Source organism: Pleurodeles waltl, chromosome 3_1, assembly GCF_031143425.1.
Source record: "Pleurodeles waltl isolate 20211129_DDA chromosome 3_1, aPleWal1.hap1.20221129, whole genome shotgun sequence".
Lineage (NCBI taxonomy): Eukaryota > Metazoa > Chordata > Amphibia > Caudata > Salamandridae > Pleurodeles > Pleurodeles waltl.
The window spans coordinates 872,826,631-872,848,661 of NC_090440.1; the positions used below are offsets into that span (position 1 = coordinate 872,826,631).

A 22,031-nucleotide genomic window follows, 5' to 3' on the forward strand; every position below is an offset into this window, starting at 1 on the left:
TAGACCTGTTTGCCACTCAGGAGAACGCGCACTGCCTGTCGTTCTGCAGCCTCCAATATCCGGTGCAAGGAGCGTTGGGGGACGCGTTTCAGATGTCCTGGTTCGGCCAGCTGCTTTACACGTTTCCTCCCCCATATCTTTGATTCCTCGGGTTCTGAGGAAGATTCGCCAAGACCGGGCCCAAGTCATCTTAATAGCTCTGGATTGGCCGACAAAGGTGTGGAATTCAGACCTTCTCCAGCTCTCTCTGTGCCCTCCGCTCCATCTCCCTCACAGGGCAGAACTCCTCTCGCAGTCGCAGGGGCAGGTTCTACACCCTCACCTCCAGAGCCTGCACCTACATGCCTGGAGATTGAATGGCGCAATCTGAGTACTTTTTCTCTCCCACCAGAAGTGGTGGATGTTATATTATCAGCCAGGCGACACTCCACCAAATTTATCTATGCAAGCAGGTGGGCTAAATTTGTGACTTGGTGAGGAGCAAATCAAATTGATCCCTTACTTATCTTATGACATTTTGTAATTTGTGCTGTCCTTAGCGCAGAGGGGTTGTGCAGTTGTGACTGTTGAGGGTTATTTGTCCGCACTGTCAGCCTTTCTGTGTCTTCCAGACCAACCCTCCTTGTTTAAGTCCCCAATAGTTTTGAGGTTCATTAAGGGTCTCACTAACAAGTTTCCGCTCACTCTATTTGTTATGCCGAAGTGGGATTTGAACTTAGTGTTAGCATTTCTGATGGGTTCACCGTTTGAACTAATACATTCATGTTCCTTAAGGTTTTTTTTTTAACTGTTTTCCTGGGTGCCATTACGTCAGCTAGGAAGGTGAGTGAGCTCCAGGCTCTTAGTGTGGAACCCCCATATACACCCTTTCATTTAGGACAGTCCATCACACTTTCCTCCTTCTATCCTCCACCTCATCCATCGAAGGAGGAAGAGAGGCTACACCGACTAGATCCCAGAAGAGCATTGAGCTTCTTCGTCGACAGGACGAGAGAGTTCAGACAGGAGGATCAGATCTTCGTCGGTTACGTGGGGAAGAGGAAAGGCAAGGCTGTCCACAAGAGAACGCTTTCCAGGTGGATCATTCTTTGCATCAAATTGTGTTATTCTTCAGCAAAGAAGGAACCTCCTGTTGGGTTAAGAGCCCATTCCACCAGGGCTAAGGTGGCCTCTTCGGCCTTAGCTAGAGGTGTTCCTGTGGTTGACATCTGCAAGGCTGCAACTTGGGCATCCCTCCACACGTTTGCTAAACATTGTTTGGATTCTGAAGTCCGGAGGGATGGCCATATTGCATGGTCCGTGCTGCAGGATTTCTTGGTTTGACCATTCAGGCACCCACCACCGAGTGCGGTACTGCTTTGGGACTCTATTCATTAGGTGAGGAATCCACAGGTAGTTGTATCCATCAGAAGAACAAGTTACTTACCTTCGGTAACGCCTTTTCTGGTGGATACACTAGCTACTTGTGGATTCCTCACGGTCCCACCCGCCTCCCCGCTGCCTGGCTCGTCTTACCAAGATTTCCTTGGGTGAGCATCTGTATGTTGTTGATATGCATATACTGATGCAATTATTTATATATGTGTGTATAATTGTGTGTATATATATATATATATATATATGTTCGATGGCATGTGTAGCTGCAGATACACATGCTGTGCATATCCCGCCATCTAGTGTTGGGCTCGGAGTGTTACAAGTTGTTTTTCTTCAAAGAAGTCTTTTCGAGTCATGAGATCGAGGGATTCCTTCCCTTTCGGCTCCATTGCGCATGGGCGTCGACTCCATCTTAGATTGTTTTCCTTCTGCCATCGGGTTCGGACGTGTTCCTCTTCGCTCCGTGTTTCGGTTCGGAAAGTTAGTGTAATCTCGGAAAATTTGACGGTATTGTTTGCTTTCGGTATCGGGTTAGTTATAGCAGATCGACACCGAATAAAAAGAAGAGCTCCGGTAGCCCTTCAGGGCTTCTATCCCCCGGCGGGGCCTGGTCGGCCCGACCGCGTGCGTCTTCGAGGCTCATGGAACGGACCCCATTCCGCTTCTGCCCCGAATGCCACAATAAGTATCCTTACACAGATCAGCATTTGGTCTGTAATTTGTGTTTGTCCCCCGAACACAAAGAGGATACTTGCGAGGCCTGTAGGGCATTTCGGTCGAAGAAGACCCTACGGGACCGGAGAGCTCGAAGGCTTCAAATGGCATTGGCGCCGTCAGGACACCACGACGTCAAAGAAGAGGAGACTTTCTCCATTGCCGACTCGGACGAGGCCGAAAGTGAGCAGCTGGCGAAAACCGTGAGTAAAACTGCCCCGGCCAAAACTCACGCCAAAATAATGAAGGCCCAGTGGACGCCACCGCCGGCAGGCCATGGCTTAACCCGTAAACTCGGTGACCAACCATCGGCACCGAAAAAGGGCACACACGTGTCGAAGACATCTGACTCCGGTCGAGATACCGGCACAGAGTATACTCGGCACTGAGAAACTGGCTCCGACCAAACTCGACATCGAGATACCGGCTCCGAACAAAGTCGGCACCGAGAGATCGGCACCCCGAAACCGAAAAAGGTGGCTTCGGAGCCGAAAAAGACTGCGGAAAAAGTTTTGGTGCCGAAACACCCAGCATCGGAGCCAGACGAAACAAAGCTCTTATTCCGAAGAACAAGGCCTTTCAGCACAACTACAAGGCCATAAGTTCGGACAAGAATTAGAGATGGGGGAGCCAGACTATACACAAAAAGGCTCCATATTCAAAAAGATACAGGGAAAATAAGAACTCTTCCCCCTATTAAAATGAAAAGGAAACTTGCTTTCCAAGACACCGATAAACACCAAAAGCAAAAGTGGCTGAAGAAAAAACTCCACCACGTTTTTCAACACCACCATCGCCACAGCAGTCACCGCAACTGTTACCAATTGCAACACCCCCAATGATGCAACCTCCAACGCACACAGGGATGAGCCACGATGACCCAGATGCCTGGGATCTATACGATGCACCAGTATCTGACAATAGTTCTGATTGTTACCCGGCAAGACCGTCACCACCAGAAGACAGTACTGCTTACATGCAGGTGGTGTCCAGAGCAGCTGCATTTCACAATGTAGCACTGCATGCTGAACCTATTGAGGATGACTTTTTATTTAATACTTTGTCATCAACACACAGCCAGTACCAGAGTCTGCCGATGTTACCAGGGATGTTAAAACACGCAAAACAAGTTTTTCAAGACCCAGTCAAATGCAGAGCCATTACACCTACGGTCGAAAAAAAGTACAAGCCTCCCCCTACAGACCCTGTGTACATCACGCAACAACTAACACCTGACTCAGTGGTAGTAGGCGCAGCCCGCAAAAGGGCAAACTCACAGACCTCTGGAGATGCACCACCACCATACAAAGAAAGTCGAAAGTTTGATGCAGCAGGGAAAAGAGTTGCAGCACAGGCAGCCAATCAATGGCGCATTGCCAATTCACAAGCTTTATTGGCAAGATATGACAGAGCTCATTGGGATGAAATGCAGCATTTTATTGAATATCTTCCCAAGGAGTTTTAAAAGCGTGCACAACAAGTGGTGGAGGAGGGCCAAAGTATCTCCAACAACCAGATACGATCGGCTATGGACGCAGCGGACACAGCCGCCAGAACTGTAAACACAGCGGTCACTATTCGGAGAGACGCATGGCTACGCACCTCTGGATTTAAGCCAGAGATCCAGCAGGCTGTGCTTAATATGCCCTTTAATGGACAACAGTTGTTTGGGCCGGAGGTGGATACAGCTATAGAGATGCTCAAGAAGGACACGGACATGGCCAAAGCCATGGGCGCGCTCTACTCCCCACAGAGCAGAGGCACCTTTAGGAAACCACACTTTAGAGGGGGGTTTCGAGGCCAAAGCACAGAACCCTCAACCTCACAGGCCAGACCCACATACCAGGGCCAGTATCAAAGAGGAGGTTTTCGGGGACAGTATAGAGGTGGACAGTACCCTAAAACCAGAGGGAAGTTCCAAAGACCCCTCAAACTAAACAGTGACTGCAATGCCACAAATCCCCAACACACAACACCAGTGGGGGGGAGACTCACAGATTATTCCAAAAATTGGGAAGAAATAACTACAGACTCGTGGGTCCTAGCCATTATCCAACATGGTTATTGCATAGAATTTCTACAATTACCACCAAATGTGCCTCCAAGAACACACAACATGTCCAAACAGCATTTGGATCTATTACAACTAGAAGTCCAAGCGTTGTTACAAAAAGAGGCAATAGAACTGGTACCCAACCATCAGAAAGTAACACGTGTTGATTCCCTCTATTTTCTAATACCAAAAAAGGACAAAACTCTGAGACCCATCTTAGAACTCAGAACACTAAGGGGGTTATTACAACTTTGGAAGAGGTGTTAATCCGTCCCAAAAGTGACGGTAAAGTGACGGATATACCACCAGCCGTATTACGAGTCCATTATATCCTAGGGAACTCGTAATACGGCTGGTGGTATATCCGTCACTTTACCGTCCCTTTTGGGACGGATTAACACCTCCTCCAAAGTTGTAATTACCCCCTGAATCTTTACATCAAATCAGATCACTTTCACATGGTAACACTTCAAGACGTGATTTCCCCTGCTCAAACAACAAGACTACATGTCAACATTAGATCTCAAGGATGCTTACTTCCATATACCCATACATCCTTCACACAGGAAGTACTTAAGGTTTGTAATCCAAGGAGTGCATTACCAATTCAAAGTGTTACCATTCGGGATAACAACCGCACCAAGGGTATTTACAAAATGCCTTGAAGTAGTAGCCGCACATATCAGAAGACAGCACATACACGTATTCCCGTATCTAGACGACTGGTTAATAAAAACCAGCACTCAGAAACAGTGTCTTCAACACACAAAATACGTCATAGAAACCCTTCACAAACTATGGTTCTCAATAAACTACCTAAAATCGCACTTACAACCGTGTCAAATACAACAATACTTAGGAGCAACAATCAACACAAAAAAAGGGATTGCCACTCCAAGTCCACAAAGGGTACAAGCATTCCAAAACTTAATACAAAGCATGCACCCAAACCAAAAATATCAAGTAAAATTAGTGATGAAACTACTAGGCATGATGTCCTCATGCATAGCCATTGTCCCAAACGCAAGATTACACATGCGGCCCTTACAACAGTGCCTAGCATCACAGTGGTCACAGGCACAGGGTCAACTTCTAGATCTGGTGTTGGTAGACCGCCAAACACACACCTTGCTTCAATGGTGGAATCCTATAAATTTAAACCAAGGGCGGCCTTTCCAAGACCCAGTGCCTCAATACGTGATCACAACAGATGCTTCCATGGTAGGGTGGGGAACACACCTCAACCAACACAGCATCCAGGGACAATGGGACACTCAGCAAAAACAACTTCATATAAATCAACTAGAACTACTAGCAGTGTTTCTAGCGTTGAAAGCATTTCAACTACTAATAGCCCACAAACACATTCTTGTAAAAACAGACAACATGACAACAATGTATTACTTAAACAAACAGGGAGGGACACACTCATCACAACTGTGTGTCTTAGCACAGAAGATTTGGCATTGGGCGATTCACAATCACATTCGCCTAATAGCGGAATACATCCCAGGAATTCAAAACCAGTTGGCCGACAATCTGAGTCGAGATCACCAACAAATCCACAAATGGGAAATTCATCCCCAGATACTACAACCCTACTTCCAAAACTGGGGAACACAGCAAATAGACCTATTCGCAACAAAAGAAAACACAAAATGCCAAAACTTCGCATCCAGGTACCCACAGCCTCACTCCAAGGGCAATGCGTTATGGATGAGTTGGTCAGGGATATTTGCTTACGCTTTTCCCCCTCTCCCACTCCTTCCGTATCTAGTAAACAAATTGAGTCAAAACAAACTCAAACTAATACTAATAGCACCAACTTGGGCACGACAACCTTGGTACACAACACTACTAGACCTGTCAGTAGTGCCTCATATCAAACTACCAAACAGACCAGATCTGTTAACTCAACACAAACAACAGATCAGACACCCGAATCCAGCATCGCTCAATCTAGCAATCTGGCTCCTGAAGTCTTAGAATTCGGACATCTAGACCTTACACAAGAATGTATGGAGGTCATCAAACAGGCTAGAAAACCTACTACAAGACATTGCTACGCAAATAAATGGAAACGATTTGTTTATTACTGTCATAATAATCAAATTCAACCATTACACGCGTCCGCGAAAAACATTGTAAGCTACTTACTACACTTACAAAAGTCTAAGTTAGCTTTTTCATCTATTAAAATACATCTCACAGCAATTTCTTCCTATCTGCAAATTACACATTCAACTTCACTATTTAGGATCCCAGTCATAAAAGCATTTATGGAGGGTCTAAAAAGGCTCATTCCACCAAGAACACCACCAGTTCCTTCGTGGAACCTCAATATTGTATTAACACGACTCATGGGTCCACCATTCGAACCCATGCACTCTTGTGAGATGCAATACTTAACCTGGAAAGTAGCCTCCCTAATAGCTATCACATCTCTCAGAAGAGTAAGAGAAATACAAGCCTTTACCATACAGGAACCCTTTATACAAATACACAAACATAAAGTGGTTCTACGCACAAATCCCAAATTTTTGTCAAAAGATATATCACCGTTCCACTTAAACCAAACAGTGGAACTCCCAGTGTTTTTTCCAGAACCAGACTCTGTAGCTGAAAGAGCATTACATACATTAGACATAAAAAGAGCACTAATGTATTACATTGATAGAACCAAACAATTTTGAAAACAAAACAATTGTTTGTAGCTTTCCAAAAACCTCATGCAGGAAATCCAATAATCAAACACGGCATTGCCAGATGGATAGTTAAGTGTATTCAAACCTGTTATGTTAAAGCAAAGAGAGAACTGCCTATTACACCAAAGGCACACTCCACTAGAAAGAAAGCTGCCACCATGGCCTTTCTAGGAAATATACCAATGACAGAAATCTGTAAGGCAGCCACATGGTCTACGCCTCATACATTCACTAAACATTACTGTGTGGATGTGTTAACAACACAACAAGCCACAATAGAACAGGCAGTATTACGAACATTATTTCAAACAACTTCAACTCCTACACGGTAAACCACCGCTTTTGGGGAGATAACTGCTTACTAGTCTGTGCACAGCATGAGTATCTGCAGCTACACATGCCATTGAACGGAAAATGTCACTTACCCAGTGTACATCTGTTTGTGGCATGAGGCGCTGCAGATTCACATGCGCACTCCCACCTCTCCGGGAGCCTGTAGCCATTATAAGTTGATAAAAATAAAACTTGTACATTTGTAAATTTGTAAATATATCACTTTTAGTTACATTATGTACATACATACTTACTCCATTGCATGGGCACTATTACTATATACACAACTCCTACCTCACCCTCTGCGGGGAAAACAATCTAAGATGAAGTAGACGCCCATGCGCAATGGAGCCGAAAGGGGAGGAGTCCCTCGATCTCGTGACTCGAAAAGACTTCTTCAAAGGAAAACAACTTGTAACACTCCGAGCCCAACACTAGATGGCGGGATATGCACAGCATGTGAATCTGCAGCGTCTCATGCCACGAACAGATGTACACTGGGTAAGTGACATTTTCCATATATATATATATATATATATATATATATATTGTGGAACTGTGTACAGTAGGATGTTTATTTCTACTCGTTATGTTTTTCTATTGGTTGAATTAAATGATGGTATATAAGTTTTGATTGATGTGTTCATGTCAAATACGTAGTATCCGTGTTCACCTGTTCGCCTCAAAGGCACGTAAAAAATGGTGATAACTGACGTCTGCACGCCGACGAGGACCTCTTATTGCCTGGATGACGTCATACGGTGTTACGTGGGAGTCGGGCAATTGTGACGTCATCGTTGACGTGCAGAGCTAGAAGAAAAATTTCCGTTGGATGCTGGTGCATGGGGGAAAATTCATTAGGTGAGGAATCCACAGGTAGCTAGTATATCCACCAGAAAAGGCGTAACTGAAGGTAAGTAACTTGTTCGTCTAGGGTGTTTTGTAAGATGGGGTCAGAGGGTCATGCAAAGGCCTGATAATAATAGGCAAATTCACAAACTACTTATTCAGGGCAGGTTTAAGGTCACTATAATAATTTTGAAGCTGGCTAGTACATATGTCTAGCTTCATATCCATGGCTCAACCAATGGTGTAATTTGCCATCTTTGTCGCCCATTCTTGTTGCCATCCTGTTTAGGATACAAGACGTGTTATTTTGGATTCATTTAATCAGGTGTGTTGGCATTCATCTTCACCCATGTTAGCTGCTGGAGCTTTTCCTTCGAGCTGTCTTCCCAACATTTATTTTCCAACTCCTACACTTTGTTTCTAGGTTGACAATTTTTTTTTAGTTCTCTCTAATTTTAATCGAAAAACCATACTAACCATGCACCCCCGCACAACACCCTTATATGCTTCCCAGATGGTATTAGGAGAGGCTTCTCTCCCCATGCTGATGTGGAAATATTTTGTTGTTTCATTCTGACTTTGTAAAGTTGGTCTTAGTGCAGGTTACCTGGATTGGGAGTTGTTGTCTTATCAAGATTGCCACCTTGCTGGATCCACTCTGAATCTAGCATTGTAGACATCTGTTTATCCAGACCTTGAAAAATCATCGAAATGTTACTAGACCCGCAGGTCTAGTGACTTAAATAATCTACTTGACCTAAATGTGATGTACTTGACCCGTAAACTGGTTTCAAATGATGTGATCCTGTGCAAATATCTCTTATAGAGACTTCTAGTTGCAGATTCCTTTCCTTAGAATTTTCCTTGAGTGTCAGACTGGAGCCAGAGATTTTCTTCTGAGGAGTACCATTGTGCGCCATCAGGTGGCATCGGTCGACTCTACGTGTGTTGGCATTGTGGTCGCTGTGATGATGTTGCAGTCATATATAAGGGCCACCCTGGCACGCTGACGTCAGTTTCTTTTCCTTCCGCGCCACATGCAGTTCTGGAGAGAGCTTCCCTTAGTCATTTTTTGACTAGCTTTGACCTTTTTGTCATCATTTTGTTGACTTTTTGGTGAGTTGAGGGCTTTCACGGACAGTGTGTCTCCTGTCACTGAATAATGTAGGTGACAATCGGCACCTTGTGTGCTTGTGGTGTCTGGAGCGCGACCATGATCCGAAGTCATGCTCAGTGCCGGGCCATGAACCCCAAGGCTTTGAGGGAGCGGTCCCTGAAGCTCATGGCGGCCTGGGGATCGACTCCACATCACTCCTGGTCTTATTCATGAGGAAGGTCACGAGACTGCTCACGGGATCATCATCACTCTTCGTCGTCCCATTTAAAATCTTCGAGACACTCTGGTCATAAAAAGAAGTTGAAGAAGACCAAACATTCTTTGACTTCGCCCTGCCGCTCTACTGATGCAACACGGGAAGAACTTGACGCTCTAGGCCTCCATCTGCAGAGCCTACTTCTGGGTCCGGTCCGTACCTCCCCAACTTTCCAGAAGATAGAGCCACCCCTGCCCAGCTGAAGGAGTTTTATGAGGCCATGCGCCTCATCTTTGGGCAGACTGACATGCACCCCCTGTCCCTCCCCGTTGCGCCTTTGGGGCTCAAGGGATCGGTGGGGGGGGTGGGCCCTCTTGGTTTCTGTGCTGGCACTTCGGCTCTGGCCACTGAGGGCTCCTCCGAATCCGTTATCGGATGTGTGGCGACGCCGGTCTTGCCAGCCCGACCTTCCCTGGCGCCGGAAAAGACGTTGACGCTCCTGATGCCATTTGGGCCCAGAATCGACATCAACCCAATCCTGATCCTGGATGACCTAAAGCTGGAACGGCATCGCTTGATACCAGATCCGTCTTCGATGGGTTCTTCTCACCCCAGGTTGCATTCTGACCCTTTTTTTTACCAAGGGTATGGCTACAGAGAAGGTTTGGAGTGGTTGCTGGACCCTCTGGAATACCAGCTAGACGAGCCTGAATTGGACTGGGCACAGGAATTGGGCGAGGCTAGTACTCTGGCTACTTTTCCAGACGCTGGCATGCTTTCTCCCCCTATCGTGGCTACGAGGGCGGGAGCATCCTATTCTATGGTGATCAGCAGGGTAGCTGAGATCCTCGGCCTCTAGCTTCCTTCTGTGGTGGTCAGGACTAACCTCCTGCCTGGGGCTTCCACTTTGGAACCCCTTTTACTATTCAGTGAAGCCCTCACGGATGTCCTTTGGATGTTCTTCTCGGTACCGGTTCCAGTCCCAGCACAGGGACTCCAGCACAGGGGTCCTTTAAAAAGGACAATCACTTGCTGCCATTGGCCTGCGCTGAACAACCATAAATTCCTGTCTCAACACCCTACGCCTGTGAACTTGTCATCCGGGCTTCTTCCTCATCTGGTGCATTCCCATTTGCACCCCCGGATCAGGAATCAAAAAGACTCAATGAGCTTAGGAAAAAGATGTTTTCTTCCTCCAGTCTGGCATTGCGGTGTATGAACACCGCCTGCCTCTTGGGCCGCTACACCCATTCTATGGGAGACGGTTGCACAGGTATTGCTGCAGGTCCAGGAGTAGGCCAAGGCCATCATCTCCCAAGCCGTTGCTGATTGGATGGATGTGGCCAAGTTCATGATCCGTTGTGGGCTGGACACGACCGACTCACTGTGTAGATCGGTTGCGTCAACGGTGGACTTAGGCACCATGCCTGGTTGAGGATGCCTGGCTTTTTAAGGGATGTCCAACAGTCTCTCATGGACATGCCCTTCGATAGCACCAGTCTCTTCAGAGACAAAGCGGACTCGGCGCTCAAGCGTTTAAAGGAGTTCCGGCCTACAGCTCGGTTCCTTGGCCGTGCAGCAGCCCCTCACCCCAGCACAGTCTGTTTTTCGACCCATTCTTGGCGATGGAAGGGGCTCCCTCCCACTTCCTTTCCCTACCAACCCAGGGAGCCAGGGGCGTGCCCAGTCCACCCCCACTGCAACCTCCAAACCCTCCTAGTCAGCCGCATCATCCAGATCAGTTGGTGGCAGGATCCACCATCACCTGCCCCACTGGGAATCCATCAGGTGGACAGGTGGTTTTTGCAAATAGTCCTAAGAGGCTACTCCCTCTCCTTTAAGACTACACCTCTGCCCATGCCACCATCTTATGACTGCTTAGCGGAGGATCATTTGGCGCTTCTCTGCGAGGACGTCGGACTCTTGGCCAAGGGAGCCATAAAGAAGGTCCCTATGCCAGAAGTAGGTTGTGGTTGTTAATCCTGCTAATTTCTGGTGCCCAAGAAGGAAAGCGGCCTCTGCCCTATCCTAGACCTGGGGGTTGTGGGGGCTCTCAATCTCCTCCTCAGGAAGGAGAAGTTCAAAATGCTCACCCTTGCTCATGTCCTGTCTCCCTTGGACCCTGGAGACTGGATGGTAGCGTTGGACTTGCAGGACTCCTACTTCCACAGACTTTTACTTGCGATTTGCAGTAGGTCATGAGCACTTTCAATTTACTGTGCTCCCCTTCGGCCTTACCAGCACCCCTCGGGTGTTTAATGAACGTGATGGCGGTGGTCGCAGCGTATCTATGCAGGTTAAGAGTTTCAGTCTTCGCCTACTTCGACGATTGGCTGTTGAAGGCAAGCATGCCCCAGACTATCATCTCCCACCTTCAGACTATGCCAAACCTTCTGCATTCGCTGGGGTTCACTATAAATGTGGCAAAGTCACACTAGACTTCCTCTCAAATGCTCCCTTCCATTGGAGCTGTTCTGGACACAGTGCAGTTTTGGGCTTATCCTCCCAAAAAGTGAGTTCAGGATCTTCAGGCTATGATACAGATGTTTCAGCCTCTATCCTGGATTTTGGTGAGAATGACTCTGAGGCTGCTGGGCCTCCTGGCCTTTTGCATCCTGCTAGTGACACAGGCCAGATGGTATATGCAGGCTCTACAGTGGGGCCTGAAGTTCTGGTGGGCGCAGCATCAGGGGAATCTTTCTGACATGGTCCAGATCTCGGAGGGAACTGGCTTTCGAATCAGGAGTGGGTCAACTGCAGATCCCTCTCCCTTCATCACGCAGTTTTTACTGTAGTGACAGATGTGTTGCTCTAGGTTGGAGCGGCCACATAGGCGAGGCGGAGATCAGAGGCCTCTGATGTGGAGTCCAGACTCCAATCTATTGGAGCTCAGAGTGATCAGGCTTGCATTGAAAGCATTCCTTCCCTCTCTCAAAGGGAAAGTGGTGCAGGTGTTCACGGACAACATGTGGTACTGCAACAATTAGGGCGTAGTGGGGTTGTGTACCCTTTGTCAAGAGGCTTCGCACCTCTGGACGTGGCTGGAACACCAGGGCTTAACCCTGATAGTTCAACATCTGGCGGGCTCTCTGAACACCACAGCAGATAAACTCAACCGTCGATGCATGATCAATCACAAATGGCGTCTCCACCAGGTGGTGACGCAAGGTCTCTTTCAGCAATGGGGAGCTCCTTGGTTAGATCTGTTCGCCTCCACAGGGAACGTGCAATATCAGCTGTTTTGCGCATTGGAATGTCCAAGGTGGCACTCTCTCAGCGACGCTTTTCGTCTCGAGTGGAACTCTGGCCTCCTTTACGCCTTCCTGCCGATACCACTACTTCCCAGAGTTCTGAAGAAGGTCAAGAACAATCGGGCCTGAGTAATCCTTGTGGCAGCGGACTGGGCACAAAGAGTATGGTATCCAGAGCTCCTGAGCATGGCCACAGATCCTCCAGTCAGTGTACCCCTTCGGTAGGATCTTCTGTCGCAGCAGCAGGGGAAGGTTTTCCGCTCAAACCTGTCCAGTCTGCGACTTGCATGGAGATTGAGTGGCAGCAGTTGACAGCTTTCAACCTTCCGCCTAAAGTCTGTAATGTTATGTTGGCAGCCAGACATCCCTCCAGCAAAGTGGCATACGCCTGTCATTGGCACAGATTTGTGGCATGGCGTACCAACAAATCTATTGATCCCCTTACTGCACCTCTCTAATGTTCATCCTCTCTCCTGCCTGCTACTTATCTGCCATCTCAGCCTTTCTCAGATAGCCAGATCAACCTTCTCTATTCAAGTTGCCCATATTTGGGAAATACCTTAAGGGACTTGCCCATTTGTACCCACCTACTCAGTTCATGATGCCCCGGTGGGATTTGAATCTGGTCCTTATCTACCCTATGTATGCTCTTTTTGAGGCACCCCATAATTGACCCTTGCGGCTCCCCACTCTAAAAACTGCTTTCCTGATTGCCACCACATCTACTTGCAGAGTGAGTGAGCTTCAAGCTCTTTTGTTGAAGCCACCATTTTTATCTGTCCACCCTGACAAAGAAGTGCTTTGTGCGAGGGCATCCTTTTTTACTAATTTTGTTATGCCTTTTCATGTAGGCCAATCCATAATTTTGCCTACTTTTTACACACCCCCACATCCCTCTCATGAAGAGGAGAGACTCTGCTGTCTGGATCCAAAAAGAGCATTGGTGGTCTACCTCAGTTGTATCACAGATTTCCGGGTGGATGATCAACTCTTTGTGGGATATGTGGGTGCAAAGAAAGGACGGGTGGTGCAGAAGCGAACCATCTTGCGATGGGTGGTGCTCTGCATCAAAATGTGCTATGATTTGGCAAAGAAGCAACAACCTGCGGGCTGGCAGGCTGACTCCACCAGAACAACTGCTGCCACCCCAGTGTTAGCACCCAGAGTTCCTGTCCTGGACATCTGCCAGGAAGCAACGTGGGCATCCCTGCATACATTCACAAGACATTACTGCCTGGACAGTCAGGTCCGCAGAGACGGCTATTTTGGTTGTTCGGTCTTGCAGGAGTTTCTAGTATGATCTTGGTATCTAAAATACATATGACTGTTGACCTGCCTCTTAGTTTATTAACCACATTGTCATCAGGGCAGCCGGAGGAATGTTTCTCAAATTATGTTTAAAAACCATCACTTTTAATAAATACATACCTGGAGCATGAAATGGTAGCACACTTTTTTGCAATCAGCAGATTTTCCAGTGAAATGGGCAAACATTTTCACAGAAGTGGTTTTACTGATAACACTATTTAGTGCATAATGTTTGGATATCAGGTTTCTGCAGATATTTTTCATTTGCACATCACCAAGTAAAGTGTTTTTTTGCTCCTGTTTAAATCTTTGTTTTCATCACACCTCTGAATTACAAAAGATTTTTATTTTGTAATTCCTGATATATTTTGAAATACTTGTACTATTTATTTGCAAACTGTTTAAATGTTGTTTGTTAGAAAAAACCTGACATCTCACAGCCTTTTGTTTCACAATGATTGTCAGACGTCTCACTTGACAAAAACCTCTAACTGTAATCAGAAAAAGAAAAGTAAACACCATTTTCCAGGAGAAGATGAGAAACAATTAGTAAAAAGTTAAACTGACCTTTGGCCTCTGCCCTTGAATAGACAACAAATGTGTCAAGATAAAAAGTAGATCTGAAAAAGTCTTTATTACTCATTTACTTCCTGCAGCATCAGTTCACTCACCAGAATGGATGAGAAGCTGTTAAAAGTAGCTTGGCCTGATTATATCTGAGTCACCATAGCGAATGGGCGAGTAAATTTTTCGAGGCTAGGTATCTGTCTACAGAGTCATTTTCAAGCATTGCCAAGGAGGTATGTCTTTTGTAACATAAGTATGTCAACCTTGTACTGCTTTGCTGCCTTGAGGACGGCCCCCCTTTTGACTTTATTCAGCAGCCTATTGACATTCCATGTGAGACATTTGAAGTGTGTAGGAAGACTATCCAGAGGCTCTCAAACCATGTTGTGTACATATAGATAGGGATGAATAAGAAGCATTTGTTTGTCTGTTCACATGTCTAGTGCCTAAGTCAGATGAAACAATCAATAATTGTAAATGTCCTCCTCTACCCATACTTGTAATTGTGAAACATCTGTTGTGTGACTTTAAACGGCCAAGCAATTGCCTTCTAAGGATTATGGTTCCCTATGATTCTCCTACCATTATGAGGTGTTCTTGGAGGTTTTTCTAGGAACTCTAAAGTATGGCCTGTTTTTAAGAAATTGGGGACCTATCTGTCTGATGTGGTACTTCTCTAGTGTTCTGTGCAAGAGAAAATCTTTCTATGTACTTCGCGAGGTGATAATTTGTGGCATGGGTTGATCAGTGCCTTCAGTTTTTTTTACCACCTCCTTCCAGTGTCCTGTTATCTAGTGTGTGTGGTGCATCTTCTTGGAATATTCCTGGAGTATGCCAGTGATGACGGTCTGTATTGAGGCTGATACTGTTGGTGATATGACTAGTGCTGTACATGAAATGGCTGGTACCTGGATTGCTGATATCCACCTCTATAGGCAGATTTTCCTCTTCCACTATAAGGTTGAAGACGCTGCTGCCTGTGCTTCGGCAGGATTCCCAGGGATCTTGCTGTTTCAGAGTCGGTTTTATATGATGCAGTGCCTCATCTACATGATTTCCAAACAAATATTCAGAATCAAATGTCATATCCGGTATTTTACTTTGCATCTCTGGTCTGAAGGACGTACATCATAGCCATCCTTGTCTCCTTAAGACATCAGCTCAGGCACATTGTCTGAGGCGGGTACTTCATACATCCATAGATGTGTCAATAATAGTCATGAAAGATTCAGTATTGGGGAAGAAAATAATTACTTGCCTTTAATGGTAGTTCTCCAGTATTAATATCTTTAATAGGTTCACATGTAAACCACCCTGCTTCACGTGAATGGCTGACTTAACAATACTGGTCATTCCCATGAGTGCTTTCGAATCTGAAGGATGGTGGCCTTTCAGGGTGTGGTCTTCATTCTGATTCCCTCTGGTTGGCTGAAGTGTACCTTCTTTTAAAATGGTATGACTAGGCAACTTATCAACTGTTGGTACATCCTCTAGGCTATGTGCAACATGAGACCGCTATTATCATGGTACCCCGGTCTCGATGTGGGAAATGATTCAAGCATTTGAATCTATGAAATATATCAGTACTGGAGAACTGCCATTACAGGTAGGCAACTTTATTCTTCTATTACTTTAGCTTTACCTATCTGTCTCCACAGCTTATTACTGTTCAGGAAGTTCGGGTGGAAGGAGAAGCCAGATAACTTAATTGTCGCATGAGGGTCAAGTGGGTGAGAAAACAGGAACCAAACACAATCCTCCAAAACCATCCCTTGATATCACCCAGTCGGAAGAGTGATGGGAGGAACTAGCAAGGGAGCACCAGTCTAAGGAGCACTTATTACATATCCCCTCAAGCTCTCCTTCCTCATTGTTAATAAGGGCATCAGAATCTGAGGGTATTTTGGTCCTGCTGCATCTGCAGAGTGGGTTGCTGATCTTATCAATGACTGGCCTTGTGTATTGCTTTCATTGGCTGTGGACTAGCGGTCCTTCAGGACATCACAGCAGTGTTCTTCTGCACCGGGGGAGAGGGCCTCCTCCTGTACTGTGCTGTGCGATGTTGCTGCCTATTACCAGAGGGACCTCACTTCCTACTACAGCAGTAGTGGTCAGCACTCTGCCACCAGTCAGCTTCGGCGGCATATCTCTGTGACTGGCATCTGTACACCAGAGCTAATACTTCATTACTGTCCTGTGGGTCCTTCACTGTGCTTGTGCCCTCGAACTATGATTCTTCCCCTTTCAGAGTGATCACAGGCAAGCGTCTTGTGACATCACTATCATTTTCAGTGCTGCTTTGCACATCAGCCTTGCAGTGGCAGTGTTGCCATCCTTCTCAGCACACCTCTACTTCCGAATGTCCCAGTAAAGAAGAGTGCCCAGGTTTCCTGGGACTTTCCTGTTGCTGCACCATGAATTGAGAGGTGCTTTATGCAGTTTGACACTAGGATGATGTTGGTAGTTTGGGTGCACTGCAGAGCATGGTTAATTTGAGTCTGCCATCTTGGCCTGCCAAGATATCACTCTGCTGTCTCTTCTTGATATATGGAATAATGGTCAGCAGGTATCCAGACAAGCTTGAGTGAAGAAGTTGCTTTTCAATTGGTCATCTTTACCTCATTAACAAAGTAAAGTTATTTTGGGTGTGGAAGATGCTACGACACACTGCTCCATACAGTTTCTCTCTATCCATCTAGGATTTGTTTATATTTACATTTAAACTGGTTGACCACATAACATATTTAGACCAGATGTATGCTGCTGGTGCAGAAATACAGTACGATGATCTATTTAGTTCCTGAATGTATCACCTGCGAATGGCAACATCCCTCATATATATATTTAAAATTAACACCCATCTGACTTATACCACCCCAGACTGCTGGCCAGGCCTCTTTGCTTATCTGCTATCGCCAGCCACCACCAGTTGTACTTATTTGGTGTCACGATCAATGAGTAAAGGACTTGCAGAAACTGTCTTTTCTTTAGCCATATTCTTCTGTGATGCAATTTATTTTCCCCTTGCTTAAATGAAGTCTGTTCTCACATCTGGCAGTTGCTCTGCACTACGTAGTACACAGACATGCTCTATTAGAATTGTAGTTGCACAGAAATGTTTCATTGTTGCTGTAAATAACATACATGTTTTGCAGGGAGGTTGTGGATTCCATGGTCCATCATTTTAAAGTCACAATATTTGGAGACCGCAGACCAGTTTATGATGGGAAGCGAAGCCTTTACACTGCCAACCCCCTACCTGTGGCAGCAGCTGGGGTAAGGAAGCTGACGTGTGCCATAAAGGTGTAACAAAATTGGGTTTTAACAGTGGGTTAATTGATATTGTTTATATTTGAATGGTCGATTGTTGATGGTGAAAATTTGATATCTCAGTGTTGTATTTTAGAACCTTTCCTGTTGGGTGCTCAGACACATAGTGGGACTGTTTTTATCATGAAGAAGTGTGAGTTGAGTTGTAGGAATTTTGTTTCCACCCAGGTTCCAAAACTTCCCCTCCCAGAAATGTGTGGAAAATACATGAGTTCAGCCAAAGTTTGAGGTTTGTAAGGCATTCTGGGAAAGAAAAGGTAGCAGAATCCTTGCTAGTCACTTCAGCGTGGTTTTTCTTTGGTCTCTAGGTTTCAGATATGCTAGGGTTCAGAGATTTTCTTGGTTGTCTGCTGATTCAGAGCCTGAATACAACAGCCATTCAGCATAGCAAGTGAGAAGAAATAGTAATTTGACACCCCCTCCTGCCAATTTGTCACAACTATGTTTGAAAGAATAAAAATGTCCTCTCTTGTCATGGGGATGGTGTAAGCCCCTCTAGGGCAGAAAAACTATTAGGGTGTGGAGGTGCTGCCTGAAATCAGGATGGGCTGGTCCTCACCAATTTAAAATAAATAAATCCTGCCATCCGGTGAGCTTTCTGTCCCCTTTGCATAGATTATGAGCAAATCTTATCAGAGCAGCAGAGACTATTGGGGCTTTAGGGGTGGGTATTTTGCCCAATAAATACTGATAACTACCCAATTATTTTTATTTTTATTTTTATTTATTGTTTTGTAAATAAGTCCGGGTGTGGTGGTCTTTTGGGTCAGATTGCTGTGCTATGGCCATTATGGAGTGGGATTATGGTCCAATGCTTGGATGGGCCATCCTACTATTTTTATTTTCTTTTGACCATTTTCTTTGGGGTTTAGTGAGCTTTATGCACCTGGGTAGGCAGAGAGACAGTTGAGACTGCTCTCAGGTTGAGGCACAGCTAAGCCGAGTGGTCGGCACCACTCCCTTTTTTCTTTTTCTGTTTTTTTTTTCCCTGGCATCTAGTAGTGGGCTTCGTGTCCCTGTATAAAACCTCCCCATTCTGACCCCTGAGTCAGAAAGGCTGTATTGCACCTTTTGGGGTGTAAGCATGGTCCATCTCCAGGGTGTGTCACTTCTTTCCCCCTCTTTTTATACATATAGATTTCTGGTATCTAGTGAGTTTTTCTACCTTCCTACTCCCCTTCCCAGGCCTGATTAAGGGTAAACACCCCCCAGTAGCCCTCCCTCCCTCCACCACCACCAAGGAGTTGCTTGAGGTCTGTTTTGTTGTCCGGAGGCAGGGGTATGGGGAGAACTTAGCCATGGCTAGCGGGGCTGTGGGTTGGACTCTGCTTGGGAATTGTGGTGTCTGGCCAATCTCCAATCAGGGATCCACTTGGGAGATGTACTACTTGAAGGGGGATATTGTCATGTGGTACCTCTCCTGCACTTTACTGTTACAGCACCACACTGTGTGTCCTGTACATCTCACTAAACAAAAAAGAAAGAACTCTGGACCTGAGGGAATCTCTTCCGTACTGTTTTGATTTTCTTTCAAAAGAAAATGCGTCTGGTTCTTGCTCTAGAAGCATTTTCTCCATGTGTGCCTTGAACGAGGCATTCACATTCTCTGTGCTGCAGTTTGTGTGGTGGAAGTGAACATCTTGTCTACCAGACACTCAAGTGATTAAAGCCTTCAGAATGTTATTTCGTTACCTGGAATGTCACAGATTACCATAATAGGCATAGGTTTCGGTATTGGTTACCTTTCTGACAACTCCTTTGAGAGCTGATTTACAATATAGTATTCCTTCTTAGGCCCTCTTAGATGGAGTTATGTGATCGGTTAATCAAGGCTAGGATGTCGGAGAAAGGTGTAAGTTATTGTCATATGGCTTTGATTGCCTTTTGGTGTGTAGTGAGCGCATCGGACGAAGACACAACACATGCCTCTGCCGGGTGGCTCACGGCGAGAGTGTGAGAACGCAAGAACGCGATTCCCGACAGCCGACGGGACCGCCCGGTGGTAGCGGCAGGTGGCAGCACCCGCGAATCCCCGACAGCCGTGACAAGACAACCGGTAACCCGCCAGCGTCCGCAGCAACGGTAGGAGCTGGCGGCAGAAGGGCTTAAGGGGAGTTGGTGAAGGAGCTGGGGAGGCGCTGGTAAGCACTGTGACAAGGAGCGAGGGGGGGGGCTCCTCCCTTCTGCTGTAAACTCTCGGCTCTTGGGCCCAGCAGAGCCTCCCTTCCCCCTGTTCCCCTTTGCTGCAACTGCTTCACACTCCCACCCACCAGTAGGATTCCAACTGTAAGCAGCTTTGGGATCGTCTTGTGGAAGATTGCTACGAGGGAAACCCCACTGAAAGATCCCAAGTTTAGTTTGTGGTGCCGTGACGTGACAAGAGTGCGCGAGGAGGAGGGCCTGTGCTCGAATGCTTGGCCTGGAATCGCCTTGAGTCATCCCGGCGAGCTCGAACAGCCCGAGTGAACTTGACCACCAGGTAGGGGGCCAGGGCTGGGGGGGTGGGGGCCGGGGCTCGAGGCCCGAGGCTTGAGGGAAGTAAACTTGCACCAAAAACCACGCGGCAGCAAGGGCAGTGGACCGGGCCAGGTCTGAGGCCCTTTTTGAGGACTAGGAAGGAGGGGGGGACTGCCTGGGGAGCCCATTTATGCGACGGAGATCAGAGACCTGAGCTTAAGCTTTAGGCCACCTGAACCACCTGTAAACACTGGCTCCAAAATAGGCCCCCGGGCCCAATAATTTGACTGAGGATATATTAAAGGAGGGCCACACGTGCTCGTGCCCCTCAAACTCGAAGTGTGTCTATTTGGCCAGGGAAAAGAAAAGAAAAGCCTTCTAGCTCCTGGGCCCCTCATTTGAAAGATGCGGAGGCATCTTCCACTTTGTAAAAGCAAGGAGGAATAACAAAAAGAAAGACAAAAATCTACATAACGGGAGGATGAGGCCCGGGAAAGAAAGTGCTCTTCAGCCTCAACTTAAGAAAAACAAGAAATCAAACTCTCGTCCTCACCTACAACTCCAAAAGGGGAAGGGAAGTCAAAGACAAAACACCAATCCTTGATCTCCCCCATAGCCCCTTTTTTGTTAGGAAACAAAGATCAGGAAACGTTTTCAACAAAGCCGATTTCCTGAAAGACCCCTTGGATGTAATTTTCTCCCTACCCAATTGTGCTGCGACACTACCCCACCCAATTTCCCCCCATAAAAAGCAACTGTAGCCTGCTACATGAGCAGGATGACAAAAGCAGACTCATGGAAAAAGAGGGGACGGAGAAGACTACCTCTGGAGAAAAAACTAACCAAATGGAAGATAACATCAAAGAAAATGACTGGGGATCATTACAGGACCTGGAGTTATTGACCCTCTGGTCATCCTCACCTTCCCCTGAAACCTCCAATTTACCTCCACTGGAAAACCAAACCGAATTCCCCGATCTAGGTACTAAACCCCCCTTGGAGGTAAACGTTATTATTAAAGGAGCAGCTGATTTCTTTCAAAGTGAATCTTTCCTAGGGTTACAAGGCCATAGCAAAACAAATGCAATGAATCATCACTCACAATCCGAATATAACCTGGAGAAACACCAATGTCAAGATCGGGATCTGAGCTCTACCATGCTCAATTGTAAAAGGTCTTTCAATTACGATATGGGGGCGTTCCCGCAATTACATACAATTGGAACCTCAGAAATTAAAACAAATACTTCTCTTTCTAGAACCAGATCCCCAAATGCATCTCTTATATTAAAAAGGATAATAAGGGAAGATGAGGAGGACGACAATGAACAGCTAACGCTGGATACTTTAGCTTACCAGTCTTCAAAAATGGATGTCCAGGTGGACATACTGAATACTATGGCCAAATCCATAGCAGGCATTGATCAGAAACTGGCAAATTTAAATAATCTGATTAAGAGAGCTCAAAATTTTGCTGAAATTACAATAAATGACTGCACCTGTGAGCCAATAATCAACAAGTTGGCTTCCCTTCCAGAAGCCCTAAACTCATTGATTACGAACCTCAAAGACAATTTAAACATGAGACCTGATGAACAAACCACAACCGAAGTGCCACCCCTGGATCAGAGGGAGATAAGGGATTCCAGAAACTTGGGAGACAGAGCATATGGGTGCCTGAGGAAACAAACTGACAAAGTGGCGCAAGCCCAGGAGGAACTTAATGTGATCAGGTTGGAGACCATAAGGTAAATACAGGGCCCTCTATTCTCCC

At 46.3% G+C, this 22,031-nt stretch overlaps 1 protein-coding gene across 1 annotated transcript in view; it reads left to right on the top strand.

Annotated features, from left to right (window-relative positions):
* LOC138284720 (protein argonaute-3) overlaps window positions 1-22,031 on the top strand; it is a 916,780-nt gene that overhangs the window by 144,472 nt on the left and 750,277 nt on the right. The window contains exon 3 of the mRNA XM_069223834.1: window positions 17,626-17,746. Coding sequence (XP_069079935.1) covers window positions 17,626-17,746 — 121 coding nt within the window. The remainder of the gene's footprint in view (window positions 1-17,625; window positions 17,747-22,031) is intronic.